The sequence below is a fragment of the Cariama cristata genome, unplaced genomic scaffold (assembly GCF_000690535.1).
Source record: "Cariama cristata isolate BGI_N322 unplaced genomic scaffold, ASM69053v1 scaffold10588, whole genome shotgun sequence".
NCBI lineage: Eukaryota > Metazoa > Chordata > Aves > Cariamiformes > Cariamidae > Cariama > Cariama cristata.
The window spans coordinates 75,029-92,992 of NW_009633010.1; the positions used below are offsets into that span (position 1 = coordinate 75,029).

At 37.6% G+C, this 17,964-nt stretch overlaps 1 protein-coding gene across 3 annotated transcripts in view; it reads right to left on the reverse strand.

Moving 5' to 3' along the window:
- The window catches only part of SORBS2 (sorbin and SH3 domain containing 2), an 84,300-nt gene that overhangs the window by 21,876 nt on the left and 44,460 nt on the right, over positions 1 to 17,964 (reverse strand). For 2 of the 3 annotated variants that reach the window (XM_009706585.1, XM_009706586.1), the window contains 4 exons: positions 8,536 to 8,588; positions 7,666 to 7,853; positions 3,869 to 5,422; positions 713 to 798 (listed from right to left, as the gene is read on the reverse strand). In XM_009706585.1, coding sequence (XP_009704887.1) covers positions 713 to 798; positions 3,869 to 5,422; positions 7,666 to 7,853; positions 8,536 to 8,588 — 1,881 coding nt within the window. The remainder of the gene's footprint in view (positions 1 to 712; positions 799 to 3,868; positions 5,423 to 7,665; positions 7,854 to 8,535; positions 8,589 to 17,964) is intronic. The other variant, XM_009706587.1, reaches the window with a different exon arrangement.

Sequence of the window (17,964 nt, forward strand, 5' to 3'; positions counted from 1 at the left end):
TTAAGGTACTGAATGATATACTCCATTATTTTTGTGCATACTTTTCAGTGATACTTTGTGTTACTTGAAAGGTTGTATGCCTGCTTCCATTTCCTTTTCCAAAACATTAATCATAGAATCATTGTGGTTGGAAGAGACCTCAAAGATCATCAAGTCCAACTGTACACCCAATATAAGCAATCACTATATAATTACAATCATCAACTGTTACAGAAATTAGAGATCGCTCTTAGGATAAGTGGTTTTGTCTAACACACTAACAGCAGTGGTTTTGATTTTTCTAAACAAAAATAATGGTGAAATACAGAGGTTCTTTGTATCATTTTTGAAACTACTGAGGCAGTTTCTTTGTGTAATGCTCTGGTTCTCAGAAGGGTCTTTCCCCACTCACATCTGCCATTCTTCTCTCTCCCAAATCCCACTCTGGTCAACTTTGACAGAGTCTATCAATGACTAGTAAAGTTATGCCCATATCTATTTAAACATAAATAAAAGATAGAGCTTATCTTACAAAGCTTGATATTCTTTTAATTTCATGAAGTACCAATCTCCTTAATGAAAAAGAAGGATGCTGTCCCATCTGATGATATCATAAGTAACTGTTCCTTTGGTCTGTATCATTACAGCGTCTTAAAACCAACAAATATTGTCTTGAGTATGTTACCAATTTTCCATATGGATATTGCTGCATTATTTATTGTTGCTTCACTACCTCTTTGTCTGTAGTTCCTCTCCTCTCCCTTGGAGTACATCGTCCCACATCTGTGAAAGCAGAATAGCTTCCAGGAGACTCCTGGTCTGCTGAAAACAGAAATTGTGTGAAATGATGGTAAATTCAACAAAACCATTCAAATCTGTGATGCTGCTTGGTTTCATTTAGGGGGGTGAAGAGATATTGAAATCTATTATTTTACCTTTAATAGGAAGAAAGGCATATGATATGATGACTAAAGTGCACCTTTAGAGAAAAAAAAGATACTAACTCTCAAGCAAAGGCAAAGGCTGTCCTCTGATCCACAGCAGAAGAATATATGATAGAGGATCGAGAGGGTAAAATTATGCCTCACTATACAAAGGGATGCACCCCTTCTGGACCAAATGGAAGACATGACGGCAGTACCGGGACTTCATCAGGTTGCATGAAACTGTTTCGGAATGCCAACAATATAAACACATAATTACATGCACAAAACATGATTAAAGCATGCTTCAATGAGAAAATAGTGAAGAAAAATTGTTTCCTCCTAAGTGATGTAAGATGCGTATCTACTTTACCAGGGACACATGTTGGGCAGCACAAAGGGAATTTAAAAGGATGTTATTTCATAAAAACAACTCTGTTTTAAGAGATGGAGTACAAATCATTACTCACCAATCTATGTGGCAGATTTTCTCTAAAGACAGTTTACCAATGTTTATTATAGGATGGTATATTACAGGATGGCGAATACGTCTTTTCATGTTTTAATAAAAATAAAATCTTACACTCTTTATAGCTCTGCAAGGTGCCAATGTGAAACGAAAATATAACAGGATTATTTCAGACCAGAGGATGAAATGAACTGCCTCATGACTTCTGAGGTTTACTGTTTTAGTAATTCTACTGCCTACTGATACCTGCTAGTGGAGATATGACTGATGTTTGTCTTCCTTTGACTTCATTCACAGAATCTGTTCTTACCAAGCCCATACATTTCTAAAGAAGTACAAGTAGAAACAAAAGAATTTAAAGCATCTCATTCATTATGTTGGGGTCTTACAGAGGAAAGATGTCATTGATCTCCAATGGGCTGTTGGCTAAGTCACAAAAACTTGAAGCTATTGATAAATACAGTGGAGGCAAAAAAATGAGATAATTGCATTATTTATGTAATTGGTTCCAAGCATGTTGTCACCAACAAGTATATCACAGTCCTGGTTCTGGACAGCTTTCTTGATATGGCCTGTGACTGTGAATGAGGGTCTATGCTCACTCCCCGTAAACCTAAAGATATAATGCCTCCCCATACATCTGTTATTTTCTTTTTTAAATTCTAGCAGAAAGAGAAGGACATGGGATGGAAGGAGTGAAAACATAGAAGCTTTAGGAAGAACAATTTCCTTTATTTCTATACAGCTCCTCACGCAGTCAATATTGGTAATTTTCAGTGTTTTTTGCTCTGACCTTGGGGTCTCCATGTGGATGGTGGCTGTAAGAGACAGACACAGATCCAACAAAACATGGAACTTCATTAGAAGTAGAGCTCAGCCGTGACTAGTGCTGATGGAAGTCAATGGAATATTCTGCTGTACTCATTCTCCACGCTACTTCAGGGATATTAATGTTGACAGAATGTCCTGCTTTCCTCAGGCCAGGCTCCTTCACAGCTGCAGAAGCTATTAGGAATCCATGTTTACTCTGCACTGTGGAGTTCCTTATTTTCAAGGACTGGAAAATTCTCATTTAGCAACAGTGATCATGTGACTAGCGCAATTTCCAACAACTTCAGTCTCACCGTGTAGTACTGCCTGCCAGGCTTAATCATGATCAGGCCTCAGGTATGACTAATTCAATTCGGAACTGTGTTTTATAGCTGGTTTTTACCAAATGCTCTGTTGTCAATATGTCTATTTTAACCAGTTAAGAAGAGATGGTAACAGCTTCAATTCTGATTTATCTTGAAATACTTATATACTAGTGTGGTACTTGCAAAAGTTACAGAAAAAGATGTGAGACTAAAGATAAGTAAGATGGGTCTGATCAAATATTGCATAATTGATATATTAAAGACTCTCTTACATCCATTTGTGATTTCAAGGATAGCTTTGTAATGTCATTAAATTCTCAAAGACGCTCTGTCACAAAGGAGACTGTATGTCTAGGATCAGAATTCTTTAACACAGAAATATTACCATTTAAAAAGAGAAATAAATTACAGACTTGCCAAAGACATTAATCTAAATAATCTGGGATACACCTTTTTGCACTCCTGTTATAAATCTAGTTTGCTTCTTTTAATGTTGCAAGGTTAAACTTTAAAAACATTTTAAGCTCAAGCAATTTTCTTGAGAAAAAGAGAAGCAGAGCAACAAACAACTCAGAGTAGTAACTTTAAAACCTGATCACTGTCAAGACAGACTTTTAAAAAAGTTATCCGCACCCTGACAATTTCATTCAAGTTTTGGTTATTGAGAATTTCCCTTCTAAGAGGATAGGAAATTTCTCAAAACTTCATAGATATATTAAAAGTCTATGAGAAGAACTAGTTTTGCTGCCACAGAAATTGGAAATTGTATTGTTTGAACAGTGGAAATGGAAACTTCCTAAAATGACCTTAAGGTCTATTCACAAAAAGTAATAGAAAGCAGCGGGATTAGCGGATTTTCATAAGAAAATAGAATCAACTTTCTATGATAGTGGCAGAATTAACAGCATTTTTATCACTTACATGCTACAAAACTATACAGTACAACATGTTTTAGATGCAGATTTTTTTTTTTTAAATAATAAAGGAAAGGCTATCTGCATATTGTTTTCTGTTTGACCAGCATCTTATGATGCATGCGTTCACTTTCTGTAAGGTCTTTTTCTGAGGGGGAAAAAACACGTTGCTTAGTTAAATAACATCACTGTAATTTATAGCACTAATAATAATCTATTAGTTGAAATACACCATTACTCCGGTTGTCCAGATTACTGTATTTTTGTGAATAGACAGCAAATTTATGTATCCTCATCACCTATGTAAAAATGACATCCTTCATAAAGAATTTCGTGGGATGAAAGCATCTTACAGACACAAAGAAAAATGGAATGAGGAAGGGTGGGAAATACAGGGAGTAAGGATGGGTAAGAAATCACAAGGATAGAGGAAGAAAGTTAATCCACCTTGGAAACACAGTGCACTATCATTGTTGTTAGTTGCGTCCAAGTCTGGAAAAGAGGCACTAAGAGGTAATCTTCCACAATCATTCTGGTACAGTGGGCAATGGCTAGCACCATCTTGAGGCAGTGGATGAAAAGGCTGGTGCATGGGACTCTTTTTCAGAGCTTTAAGAGATGAATTCCTTTCTGGAATGTCTGGAAGCAGCTCAGTAATAAGTCTGTGTAATATACTGTTGTCCGGCAAACTTCCCCGCCTTTTTTCAGCTTTAATTTGGTCACAGATGTCTTTAAGTGCGGAATCTAGTGCTTCAAACACAGATGATTTGCATTTTTTCTTTTCAGTTTGTTTTTTAGGAGCTGCACTTTTTTTCCTCCGGAAAGGCACTGGGCTGACTAGGAATGCTATCTTAGAGAGGCCAGATTCTGCTTCCTGTCTCCTTGGATCTTCAGTGGTTTCTTGTTTAGCCCTTTCATGTTTTAGCATGGTGGTGAAGCGGGTGTAGGATGCTGGGCATCGCCCTTTGCAGGAGCTGATGAGATGCCTGTGGTGGTGGTGGTGGTGGTGATGGCCTGATCCATAAAAGCTTTCAGACGAAGTGAAGGAAAAGTGGTCAAAGTCACTTTCACTACAAAAGGATGAACCCTCTATCTGGATGAAGTCACTGAGGTCAGAAACCATTCCATCTTGATCACTGTCTGAAAAATCCATATGCGATCGTTGTGGCTCATCACTGGTCACTTCAATATGAATTGGCACCAGGGTTTTAGACTTGTAGCTCCGTTGTACCTGAGAGGGACGTCTGCCTTGATTTTCTTCTTCCAGCAAGGATTCAATAGAAAATCGCCTCTTTGGACATAAGCCATTTTTAGGAGGCTCTAGTGTAACAGTTGACAACATTTCATCACCTAGGTTCGGCATGGATTTTGACTTCTGAATTAATTTTTCAAATTCAGATATTCTGGTTGGCACCATGTCTCTGGGCACCTCTTCAGTAGACGACTCTCTCCAGCCTTGAAGAATACCTTTGTGCTGTTCTTTTTCATACTGCAGTATTCTGGACTTCACAGAACAAATCACCTCAGAATTCATCAAGTCCTTGCGATTGATGCGGTGCATCTTTTTGTACATTTTTAGGAAACCGGGGGCATCATGTGCAGATCTGTGACGAACTCTTGACCTACTGCTACCACGGCCCTCAACATATGGGGAGGCCCAGTTCATGGAGCAAACTTCTTTGGAGTCCTCCTCACATAACAGAGAGCCCATGCTTTCAGACTTGGCCTGCCCATCGGGAAAGCTGTCCCGATCATCTGTTAGCAGATCATCACAGCTACGAGATTTTCTCTTTGGAGAAGCAGTTTCTTCTGTGCTGCTCCAGACTTCTGCATTCTGACGAGTCATTTGCCAGCCATTCTTGTAGCTGATTGCTCTTCTTGAATCATTCGGAACAGCTAAATGTTGTCTGTAAGTGCTACAGTAATCTAATTCATTTGAGGTGTTGTGGTTGTGCACTGAGATACTTAAAAGGGATGGATACACTTTGCTAATATCCCCACCTTCATAATCCATAGAGCAGCATGGTAAAAAAGAGACATTGCCAGAAATTAAAAGATTCAGAAAGTTGGAATTAACATCAGTAAGTATTAGAAAGATCAGAAAAGAGACAGCAATTAATGCATCTATCAACTTAGGTCAGTACATAGGTTTGCTAAAGCCTGGGGCAGCAGAACTAATAATTAAGTTATTTTCTGGCTGTAAAAATGTACTCATGATAATTTGAATATCAAAAAGAATTCCTTATGAATTATAGAGATGTTACCCCCTCTGCAAGCCCCCTGCCAAAGCAACATAAGGAAACAAGCATTACTATTGATTTTGAAGCAGGTCAACACACAATAAAAGCTGCAAAGGATTGAAAGATGAAGCCAAACAACAAATCTAGACCTCAGTCAAATATTGGCTTTTCCACCTGTGCATTCTGAAAGAAGCTGTTGAGAATTTTTGAGCTGAATAATGCTCAGAGAGTTCACAGCAACTACATATTCTAAGATAATTAAGATCAAGATCAATCTTTATATAAGATCAAATGGGAAATTTCTCCCAGTTGCTCACAGGTAGCATAGGTACCCCGCCTGCTCCTTCCCTGTGTGATAGCACTGAAGGGAGAGGGGTTTTCTACAGTTTATGGAGGGCAGAACAAGGTGGCTGAGGAACTCCTATATCGGTGTAAAGAAAGATGTATCAGTTTACTGAGCCTAACAAGCATGTAGGAGAAACAATAACCTTTAGATTGACTTCCATAAAAAAACCTGAGTTTTTAAGCAAGTTTTAAGACATATGTTTATGTGCATGCTATATCGAGAAGTCACTATGAGACAAATTTGAACCTGTGGTCTCATACTTGCACTGAGCTTTCAAAAATGGTCTCAAGTGGCAACATTCAGTTCAGGACACATGCTCCAAAACCAGCTCAATCTGCTTTCTAGAACAACTTGAATCTGGATCAGAAACGGAAACACTTGAGTTCAAAATCCATGCTGATCAAACAGCTTGTAATGTGCTGCTGCTTTAACAAAATGGTTAATTAAAAAAAAAAAAAAGCATTCTAGTAGGTTTCATAATGCTGGGAGAGAATGGAGTGACACAGCTAGGTCACCTTCTGAAAGTTCATTAGCTGTGGTAGATGTTCTTAAGGGAAGGATTTTCAAACAGAGGAAGTGTTTAAATCATGTAAATCATTTTCGGTGATGTAGTCAAAGGTAAATGCAGATAAATGGAGTTTACCAACTTTTCACTCTCTGGCCTAGAACACCAAATGGATGAGTTTACCCACTTCTAAAATTACTGCTATAACACTGTATTTAAAATACATTTGCTTTTCCATCACTTCATTCTTAATATTCCTTACTGCTTTTTGTTGTTTGATGCATTCTGTTGCAGCCTGGATATTATGTTCTTTTCAGTGGGAATTTACTTTTACAAAGGTTTATACAGTCCCTAATACAGCTATAGGCTGATTAGTATAGCTACAAAATACAGCAATTAAATGAATAATAACAACAACTTAATCAGAAGGAGACATATTGTACACAATATTATGCTATATATTACTTCCATTGTATGTTTTACTGGAAACCTTTTGTCTTGCTAAAAAAACCCACCCAAAACCCCAAACCCAAACCAATGACTGATTCAATGATCTCTTTTCTGGAGAGACATGGAGAACAGTAATAGAATGGTGAGTTACTTGGAAAAAGAAGCTAATTAGATTGCATATGCTGCACTAAATGCTTCAAGGATTTACAAAATAAAAAATCAGACAATGGATGTTTGCTTGATTAAATTAGGTCCTGATAACTGACAATGTCTAAGACATCAGCTATAGATTTGAAAGTTCTACTATCTTGGAAACACATTTTTAATCTTATATGCTCTTTGTCTTGATTTACTTTCTGTATATACTGAAAACAGTTTTAAAACCACAATAATCTAATAAGAGAGTAGTAGACTTAATAAAACTTTATGGGTTTATATATTGTGATACAAATCATAGTCTTCATTTAGTCAGTTTTCTTTTGTTAGAATAAGCAGCTGAAACTGGAAAATCCTTGTTACAAATCCAGCTTTTCATCTTAAAATTACACACGTGAGCATAAACAAGTTAGCCTTTCATGAAGGGCCCAAAGCTCTTGCTTCATATAGTAAATCCCCCAGTGAAGTGCAGAGTCGCCTTTACAGCCAACTTATCGTACAACACACCATCAGTAGTTTTGTGCTAACAAATATGGTCTCCTCTTACCTTTTGCTCTCGATGGAGAAGAAGGAGACGAGCTAGTTAAAGGCTTTCTAAGGGTGGTATATGGGCCTTGCATATCTGTACGGCCCAGGTTAGGCCTGTTTGCGTTCTGATCACTGTGCACCCGCTGATGGCTTACGGCAGGTTCTGACTTCCTTCTTTTCCTGTAGTCACTCGCAGTACTTGCAGAACTACAGAGATAAGCAGTATTAGCAGCAGGCTCATTCTGAGAGCAGAATTCAGGAATTTAAAAAGAAAGCTCATAATTATATTATTGGCTTATAGATTAAACAATGCCAGAACAAATACATCAAATACATGTAAAGGGGAGAAGCACTCGTCTCTGACATCTTGCAGCATATTTCATGGAGAATTTCTTCTTCACCTGATTGTTTTAAAGTTTTATACAAAATCGCTGTGTCATTTTCACAGTGAAGGCTTTAAAATAAATGCATCAAGTTTTTTTAGACTACTTTTTGGTACTAGAAGTTCAGCACAAAGACAGGAAAAAGACAGCGAGAACAGATGAGGTGGCATGCACAGGGAAACAGCACTGAAAGTGCTGCAGGCTGTAAGGTTAAATGACAGATCGCTGCACTTCAGACAGAAGCTGGGGGCTGTTAGTGGAAAGACCCAGAATACAGCATGGCTTATTTTGAATGTAAACAGTAAGTCCTTGTAAAACAAAAGTAACATTTACACTTCAGTATCAAAATACAAACACCCTCTCCATGCATCTCTCTATTTTGTCAGTAGCTGGCAAGGTGAATGTTAAGATCTGACTCTTGGCAACATCTGCTGGTTTCAGGTCACAAAGAAAACCCTCAGGCTGTATAATCTGCGTCTACTGAAATCATATATTGTATTTCTTACCTAGAGGGCCTGTCCAGGCCTTTGTCTGTTGAATAGTGATGATATAAGGAAGTCTGTGAAAACAAATATATGAATCTATTAGATACCTGTATTTGAAAAAAGGGTGACAATTTGTGCTCATCATGTTTGATTATGCTTTGTTACTCTGTGACAAATCCTATAAAAATAGACTATGGTGATTAACATCCCGGGCACTCCAGCAGATACTGCAATATTTCATGAGAACGGTTATGCAGTTTTTAAAAAGCATCACTAGATTTCATTTCATATTCTAGTTCAGTAATGTTTTTTCTTTTAAAGCACTGCTAAATAATGATCCAAAGTCATGTTTCTCTATACCCTTTTCAAAGATAGATACAGAACAGCTGAAATGAACTGCTACTATAAAAGCATAAAAACCTGAAAATGATTCCTTTATACGCAAGTGAGGTCTGCAGAGCTTCTCCTCCCCCCAGTTGCTCACCAAAATCCCACAATCAATTATAGCCAGGAACTTTTGTAAATCTCATGATGATTGTGGCCAGTTGCCGACCACCTCATATTCCTGGTAAGAACAGTTCTTACCACAGAACATTTGTCGTTGCTTATGGAGCTACGCAAGTAGCCAGTGCACGAACTCTGGAAGACAGAATGAAGCACTGCTCCATAATTTTACTGTTTGTACAAAGTCAGCCTTAAATGACTACTAATTTTCAATCAACCGTTTTACACATTTCAAGCCTGCAGTCAGAATTAAGTAACATTACAGTTCTGGTAACTAGGTATGAATCTAGAACAAACTGCATGGTCCCTGGGGTATTTCTGCATGGGTACAAAGCAGTGTGGTTCAAAAGTTAAGCTTGTTTCAAGTTCCTGGCATGTCATTTCAGAGCTAACCCGATGGACTGGAAATAGAATTATCATACAGATTTGTAAGCTGCAGGAATTATTCTTCTCTCTACAGAAGTCTTCTAGACCTTTTCTCTGTATGGAAAAATGTTTATAGACTTTCCTTGTACAAACGGACTGCAGAAGTAACAGCACTCATGGCCTGTGTAAGTGCTTTTTTTGTTAGACATTCTTTTTTCTAGTCATTTGAAATGCAAGTTCATGAATAGGATTTCACCCAGATTTGTTAATTGACACTTAAGTGTACTTCTAGAAGTCACTTGCAGTGAAAGAATACTTGGGAACAGATTTCATGGGAGTGTATACTTTAAAAGACATTCTGGACTAAGTGTTTAAACTACTTTTACAGGTGGGGAACTATAAAGACTATGATTGTTCAGTTAGAGTTAATTTGTTAGTAGGCTTCCTTATTTAAGACCTGCATCACATACCAAGTGATCCCATCAGGACACTAACTGAAGTTCTACTTTCTGAATTATACTGAAATTTATTATACTGTGAGGCAGGGAGAACCACACAAACATGAAACAATACGGAAGAATTGTCATCTATGTTTCTCAGAAATTTTTAACTGTAGTTTAATTTAAATCACATTAAAAATCAGGTAAAAAAAACCTTCCAGCTTTTGGTAAGAATGGCAGCTGAGATGTAAACAAACACAAGATGTTAATAATTCGAAGACTTTAAAGTTACTTTCCAGAGAAAATAAGTCCCCTATAACTTATTTAAGGTGATCTCTGCATAGGGTTTCAAAATGTTTTTTCTTCTCTAAAAAGAAAGTTCTTTGCTTTGCAGACAAGTATTCCTTCTGTGTTACTACTTATTACTACTATTATTCTCACTGTTAAATAGTGTCATGTTCATCAGCTCCAGTTTGGATCAGAATAACACAAAGGTAGAATCCCTCCTCAAGTGAGATTACAAATCTGAGCTAAGTGATCTATACAGAATATGCTCACTGCAAAACCCAGCAACGTAAACCTGACCAGATCCAGGTTCCCAATACTTCTCTCAAGTCATATTTGGCTTAAATTTGGAAAACGTGGTGGCAGAACTAGCTCTAACACGGATTGCTATTAGATTAAACATTATGACTATGAGCTGTATCCTATTAGTGTTTGTGCACAGCTCTCGTTCCTCTTGATTTCAACAGAAATTTTGAAGGCAACAAATTTTGAAAACAACATTCGCTTGTAACATTGGCAAACAGGGTTACGGCAACTCTGATATTTCACCAGGAGACAGCATAGGAACTGGCCTGTAATTGAAGGAATTTAGTTTCTGGCCTATTTCAAGGCTTCTTGGTGATCTTGGACAGTTCAACGTGGCATGTTTTCATCCTACAAACTCTCACGTGCTTTTCATTTTGGGGAAAATCTCAAAGTAAGCACATGTCCAGGAAAAAAGGAAACCCAAGGTTTTGGTTATAACTACTTCTCTGTTTTCTTCCAATTTATTTTGAAACAAAATAGACTACTGGACCAAATCATGAAACCACGACGGATTGTTCCACTTCATTGTTTCAGTCACTTGTGTGTTTAAACTTGCTAGTCTTTGCATCTCTTCAGAGGGAAGGATTGCAAGACTCCAGTAACACCTCTAATTAAGAATGATGTGCTCTAGAAGTGTGCGTCTTTATGAGATGTTAAAGTCCCTCTTTTAATATTCTGTCACCACATTAGAGGAAAAGCTGAGGAAGTTTCTCTGCTGCTGCTGCACTTCTTACCTGAGGGATACTGTTAAATTGTTCCTGTCACAGCTCAATTAGCCCAAAACCTCTGAAACTGCTTCCAAACAACGAATGTGATTCTATTTTAACGTACTACATTGTTCTGTATGACAAATATTTTGTTTTATAATACAATGGGAAACCAAAAGAATAAATTTGCTCGTTTTCTCATCCTTATCCCTCCATTACTGCACTGCATCATGGATTTTCAGGTTGTGGAAACTGATGCTTAGGTTCTGGCAACATACAACTCCTCTTCAGTGACTTATGCTATGGACCAAAGATGGGAGCTAGAAATAAAACCTCCAAAAATCATTTTAGTGCTATGCTAAAAAAAAGAGCTACTTGTCACGCAGTGGTTTTCAGCTCATCCAATACAACCTCCAGACACGTTAGAAGAGATGTGATCTCCTCTACTCATCTGCATCTCATTTACAGCACAGAATGACATGCATGCAACCCACAGTATGTACGCTACAATAGGAAGGAGAAAGTGGCATTAAAAAAGTATCAGTGGCAATACATCCACCTGCTAGGAATTACTGTTGTGTTTATTCTTTGTAAATTAGTATGTCCTCAAGCAACACTCATCTGCAATTTCCAGCCTACGTACGAGAGATCTTCACACAATCTGGGAATGAAGCTGTTACCAACAGGAGCAAGGTGAGGCAGCGGGAGATAGCCCCCGTTCTCAAGGAAGAGGGAAGTGTGCATCAGCGATGGCGGGAGGACAGCTCGCTCGCTGGGGCAGGTCTGCTGTAGCAATGGCCTGCTGGAAGAAGGCTGCCAACGTTACTGATCATATGCCCAGTTTCTCCCAGTTGTTAGCTGTTTCCATCCGTGAAGGCTTGCCTCACTCGTACGATGATGTACCCCTCTCCCAGGTGGCTTTCTATGCAGTGGTGCTCCACATATGCTTTTTTCCACAATGGGAGAGTACACAAGACTATGAAATACAATCAAGTTTTATCACAGCATCTGATTTTAATTTGCTAAAACCAACCTATTTTTCTGCAAACAAATGTGAAGTTATTTGTTAGAAGTTTCACCTTCCTAGCAAAACACAGACTTCAAGGTTTGGGGTTTTTTTTAATCATCTGTCATTGCATTGTTCTTAGGTGATAAACAAACTTTGTATGACACTTTAAAATAAAAACTGATTTGTGAATTCGAATGTGAAGAACAGAAACAGATAATTGTTGACGGAAGTATTTTAAGTACTATAACCTAGCTCAGAAAGTCAATGGACTTAAACATTAGAGAGAAGGGGAACTGTGGAACAAAACCATACCATCTGCTCTAGAAAAGGAGTAAAGAATCAAACCTCCTTTCCACAGGCAGATTAAAAAGAAGCCTGTGTTTTGAGCTAGTTCTGTTATGGAGGTCTGATGATGATCATCAGGTGTTCTCAGACAGACAATAAATCTGCTATTTATTGAAATAAAAATTATGGAATTACCCCTATTTTATTTCTCAGTATTTGGAATGCGTAACTTGTCCTTTTGCCCTTTCTTTGATGCCGCCTTTGAAGTTTTTTCCACATGAAAGATACCGTATGTTGCACATTCTACAATGCTAATTTTTACTGCAGGCATACATTATTATATATATAGGCCGTGTGGCGTGTATACCTTCTAACACAGGTAAAGCCCCACTGACACGGCATATAAGGGAAAGGTGAAAACAAACAGTGGATATGGATGGTTCTTACTGCCAAGAGCGGGTACCACTGTTTGTAGTTGTCTTATCAGCTCTTGGGCATTTGTTGAGCCCTGATCCCTCCAAGCCACTTCCAGGTGGCCCAATAGAACACATCTCCCCCGCTCCCTCATCTCCAAAGCTAATTAGGTCTTCCAGAATATTCAACACTGCCCTAACACAGATAAAGGATGCCTGACAAAAGTGATTAAATATTGGAGAAAACCACCCCAAACTACCAAATACAGACTTTGTTGAATACTTTGATTTGGTTCTACTCAAAAAACCATATATATATATTTACAATTAAGCCAATGTCTTAGCTGTTTTCATGCAAGGCTTTAATGGTGACTGAAAATGAACTTAGGAAAAGTAGGCAAAAGTTGTAAACCACAAACAGGCTTGTTCGCGTGATGATTCTAATAATTTAACAAGCTATTTTGAATATTCCCCTCCCCCTCAGAAAAATACTTAATTTGCCTTAGTTTGTGAACATGATTTATCATATTCAAAGATTAAAAAAGTTTCAAAATAAAGGATAAATATATTTGTAAATTAAACAAAGAGAAAACCAGGATTACTTAATAGTCGTTTTACCCAGACCTACTGAACATGATAATATTTCAAATAATCACGCTAGAGCTTTTAAATTGTCTTCCTTGATACAGAGTACTATCAAGTATTAGAAAAGGCCTAGAAGCTTATTGTCTTGGAGAACCGAGCCCAAAATTCACAACCATGAGGTTTTTCCAGATTTATAGAGTTTAAAACCAAACCAGAGTAACTTGCAAACAATTAACAATTTAAGGCCACAATTTGCATTTAATTTTTGGAGAGACTATGGAAGGTGAGAGTGAATCATGAATATGAATGAAGTAAAGCCATCATATGAAGTAAAGTTGTCATTACAGGATTTACTGACTTTTACCCTAACACTCTAAAAAAAGGGAGCGAGGGGAGAAGGAATGACAGCCTGAATCTCTCCCACTCAGAGTTGGGCAACGACAGCCCACTACCTGATCTTGATGCATTTTATTTGGTGTAAACTGACTGTAAATTTATCACTGCAGGATTGACAACAGGATTATTAATTGCTGTTTTACCTGATTAGCAACCTTAGTAATAAACACATAATTGGAGAAATGATAGCTTAGCTGCAAAGGCTTTCACTTGACACATAGACTTTGCAGTCAGATATTTTAATTAAAAAACACTGCTGTGCTGATATATTGTGTCTGAAAGCAATGCACTTGCCCAACTCTGAAGAAGTGGGAATTTGTCAAAGAGTTAGAGACGTATGGGCTGTTGTGTAATTCTGAGCATTAATCTGAGAAGTTTTTGGGATAAGGACTCACAGTTCCTAGGACAATAAGATCAACATCCAAATGCATTAGTGATCTGGAAAGATATGAAGACAAGGATACAATGATTGTGAATTAGAAATGTCTCATAGCTATCAGAAGGAAGCCACTAAATTTTAACAAACTTATGACATAAATGGCGAACACTCCAACCCTTCTTCCCAAGAGAATCATCTGAACAAGAATACTTCATTTACCTCATTGGAAACACCAGAAGAACTGTCTTGAACATAGTCCAAAAGCTTTTTAGGTGGCTGCATCATAAAAGCAGAAGTGTAGAGATGAAATGGAGTAGAATCAATGGCAGCAAGGAGTGAAACATGTGGAGAAGGTGACACAGTTAGAAACTAAGTGTTGACAATGTCAGATACAGTGACACATATGGGTAGAATGAAGGAAGAATGTGTTACAATATTTTTAAAATTATAAGCATCTTAATAAAATGTTAGTAACTTTAGGTGGTAAAATTTACAACTGGAATGGCTGAATCAATACTAGCAGTTTTTAATACTGATGAGACAGAAGAGTGTAAAGCATCACAGTTACATTCTACTGGGGAAATCTCAACATATTTGATCTTACAGGAGACACTATTAGGTTATTATTATCAGCAAAATATTGTTGTCATATTGTTCATCAGAAGAATGTATCTGGACTGTTTCTGTCCACCTAGAGGGAGGATTGACAAAACAGCTTGAATGGCTAGATAAAAGGAGATAAAAGGTAATCCGTGAAAATGTGATACATTATAGACAACTAGAGAACAAATTAAACCCAGATAATATTTAACTTCTTTTTCTTTATTTTCAGGTGGTATTCAATGGGTGATTTTTTGAAATGTTATGATTAAAAAAATTACAGTTTTAAAAGAATGTGCATGGTTTGCTTTTCTGCTCTCACTGAAGCAGCTAGGAGTTGTGAGGTTGGCTTACGGCTAGCTACAGAAAGGGACCGAGACACCCGGTGCCCAGGGTGCCCTCCAGGGCCCTCTGCCAAGCGCTCAGGCTCCTCATGCAGCCCGGCACATCAGTCATTAGCATGCTGAGAGGGGCTCCAGGGAACTGCTAGCGAACAGGGAAAGATAAGAATGGGAATGTTTTAAATTCTGCTACTCTCAAGCTCAAACGCCATCTCGATTTGGGATTTCTTGTCTGTGGGCAGGTGCTTTTGTTTGTTTTCCTCAAGCTGCCCAGGATCCTGGGGAGTTATGAGAATTCTCAACCAGATTGAAGGAATGCTTGGGTTTACTTCCCTACTTTTTCTGAGGGGATTTGAACTCCCACCTTTCACCTGTCTGGAGAGTACTCTAACCACTGTCTTAGATATTCTTCTGGGCTGAAGATATTTGTTATCCTTTTTCCTAAAGATGCTAGAGGAAAGAATTTGAGCTCCACAGAGCCAGAGAGAGTGTGTGCAAAAGCAAGAGCAGGTGTATCTCCAACCTAGTCATTAAGGCACTGTGCAGGGAGGAAGTCAAACCTTGTTCTCAGTCTTTCTTCCAGGACAAAGCTACTGTTTTACCCTTGTATAAAATATACAAACAGCCTTTGATGCTTATGTCCAGTTAACCCTGTGGTATTTGCAGAAGAACTGCGAGTGCCTAGGCAACCAAAGGTGAAAAACTGAGATCTCTGACGTTTAGGTGTTTGCACCAAATGGAGCTTTTCAGGCTACAATTTTAAATGCAAATGCTTGCAGTAGGACTAAGGTAGCATCTGTTTGCCCGAGTCTTTTTTTGGATCCGGCTATTTGTGAAAATTGGAGCAGACTGAAGTCTGTCTGTTCAAGCAGGTGTCCAGCTTGAAAACAGAGCAAACTCATCTCTCTGTGGTTCAGGTACAAAAAATGTATTCTGCGTGTATGCATATAAGAGAGGAAAAAAATCTCAGTATTTACTGCCATAAACAATTTTGTATGGCTGTGTGCTTTTAAATTTAGACCCATTCCTTCAAGTGAAATACATGATTTGTAACTTAGCATCCCTAAATCAAACTGACATGTTTTTCTGTTCTGAAAGATTGTTCAAAAGTAATCCAAATGCAAATTACTTCGGGAGACTAGTAAACATCCCTGTTTAACATGCAATTTGTCTTATTCTTAAATATTTACACACTACTATTTGTCTAATATGTAGTCTGTATTAAAGCTATTAAAGCCACTACTCTGGCAAGTTAAGAGTCCCCTTGAAAAATAATAGCTATATGCATGAGATGACTTTATTGACCTTTCTGAAAAAAAAAAAATCATATTAACTTCACTGGCATGTTTGCTGAATTTGGCAATTTGTAAATTCCTCATTATAAAAATATTTTTCCTAATGTTTAAATATTAATATTCTGCCCTCACTTACCGGACGTCCAAACTCCAGTTCTGAAAAGAATTTATACCAGGGTTCGTTTTCTAAATCTATGTCATCTGGGTTTATGCGATCAGTCTGGAGCAGTTGTGAAGGAAAAGGGAAGGAAAAGGCACACACTGAGCAAAGTGATAGAAATGCCATGTCACTTTAACAACACACACTCACAAACACAAAACAAATATGGGGAAAGGGATGGAATAAAATCAAAGAATGAAGATGGTATTTAAGATAGAGACATTCTTGTTCAAGAGCTGTCATTGACTGGTAGTTTTAATACTTTTCTTTTTGTCGCTGTCCTTCCAATGACTGGAAGATGTTAAACATTGTAAAATTACTCTTTTAAAGCTAAGAGGGTTGTTTGATCACTTTTGTTAAACATCATTGCATTACTTAAATATGTTTAATACTACTAAAGATTCCTTGTTAAGAAGATGGTTTAAATGATTGTCATCTTCAGCACAGGCAAGAAATTGCACATCTGACCAGCAATAAAGATGTAACTCTATCAGTATTGCTTTTGATCATTCCTTGTCTTCTCACAAAGCATGTTAATTCTGGATCTTGCTGTCTTGAAGCAAGCGCTGAGCAGAGATAAGCAATATGCGTCATGCAGGCACGACTAGATTAAAAAGCCACTTCAGCATATGAAATGGAATTGGTATATTTTAAATGCTACGGTCAAAAAATAGGGAACAAAAAACTATACATTCCATAATATTAACAGTATTCTGTAATGCTTTATCTCCCACAGCTTTTTTGACATAATGAAGCATTTTTTTCCTCAGTGAAATACATTGTTTCCATCTGAAAATTCTCACAGCAAGGGTATAAAGTATCAATTGTAGATAGCATTAAGAAAATTCTTCAATGAACAGAAGAATAACTGACAGATTTATTCAAGTAGCATGAAAACATGACAGTGCAAAACAGTAGAGCTCCCAATGGGATATCTAATCAACTGTAAATTTGGCTGCATTAATTATTTTCTAAATAGCTCCAGTTCCTTTGTAGGATCTGATGTAAGCTGTCATGCAGCACAGAATTACAGTGAACTGTCGGCTTAAAGATCTCTGAAACAGTGAAAGCCTCTTGTTAAAGATATTTCTGAATTTAAAATTTGGTCCTCCACAACTGTAATTATCAGAACTTAGACACTAATTATGGTGTGACCTATAAAGCAATCCCCAAAGGACAGGGTCCTGCATAAAGAATGATCTGGTGATTAAGCATATAACATTTTTTCCTCCCAAGTCAAGCTGTCACCAATACACCAGAGCAATCACATACAGCTATATCTGTTTTCTGCAAGAGATAACACCGTGCTCTTGACCATTTCAGGTAATGAAACATCTTACAGCACTCTTCTTGCTGCCTTTGATGTTACTGGAACAGAC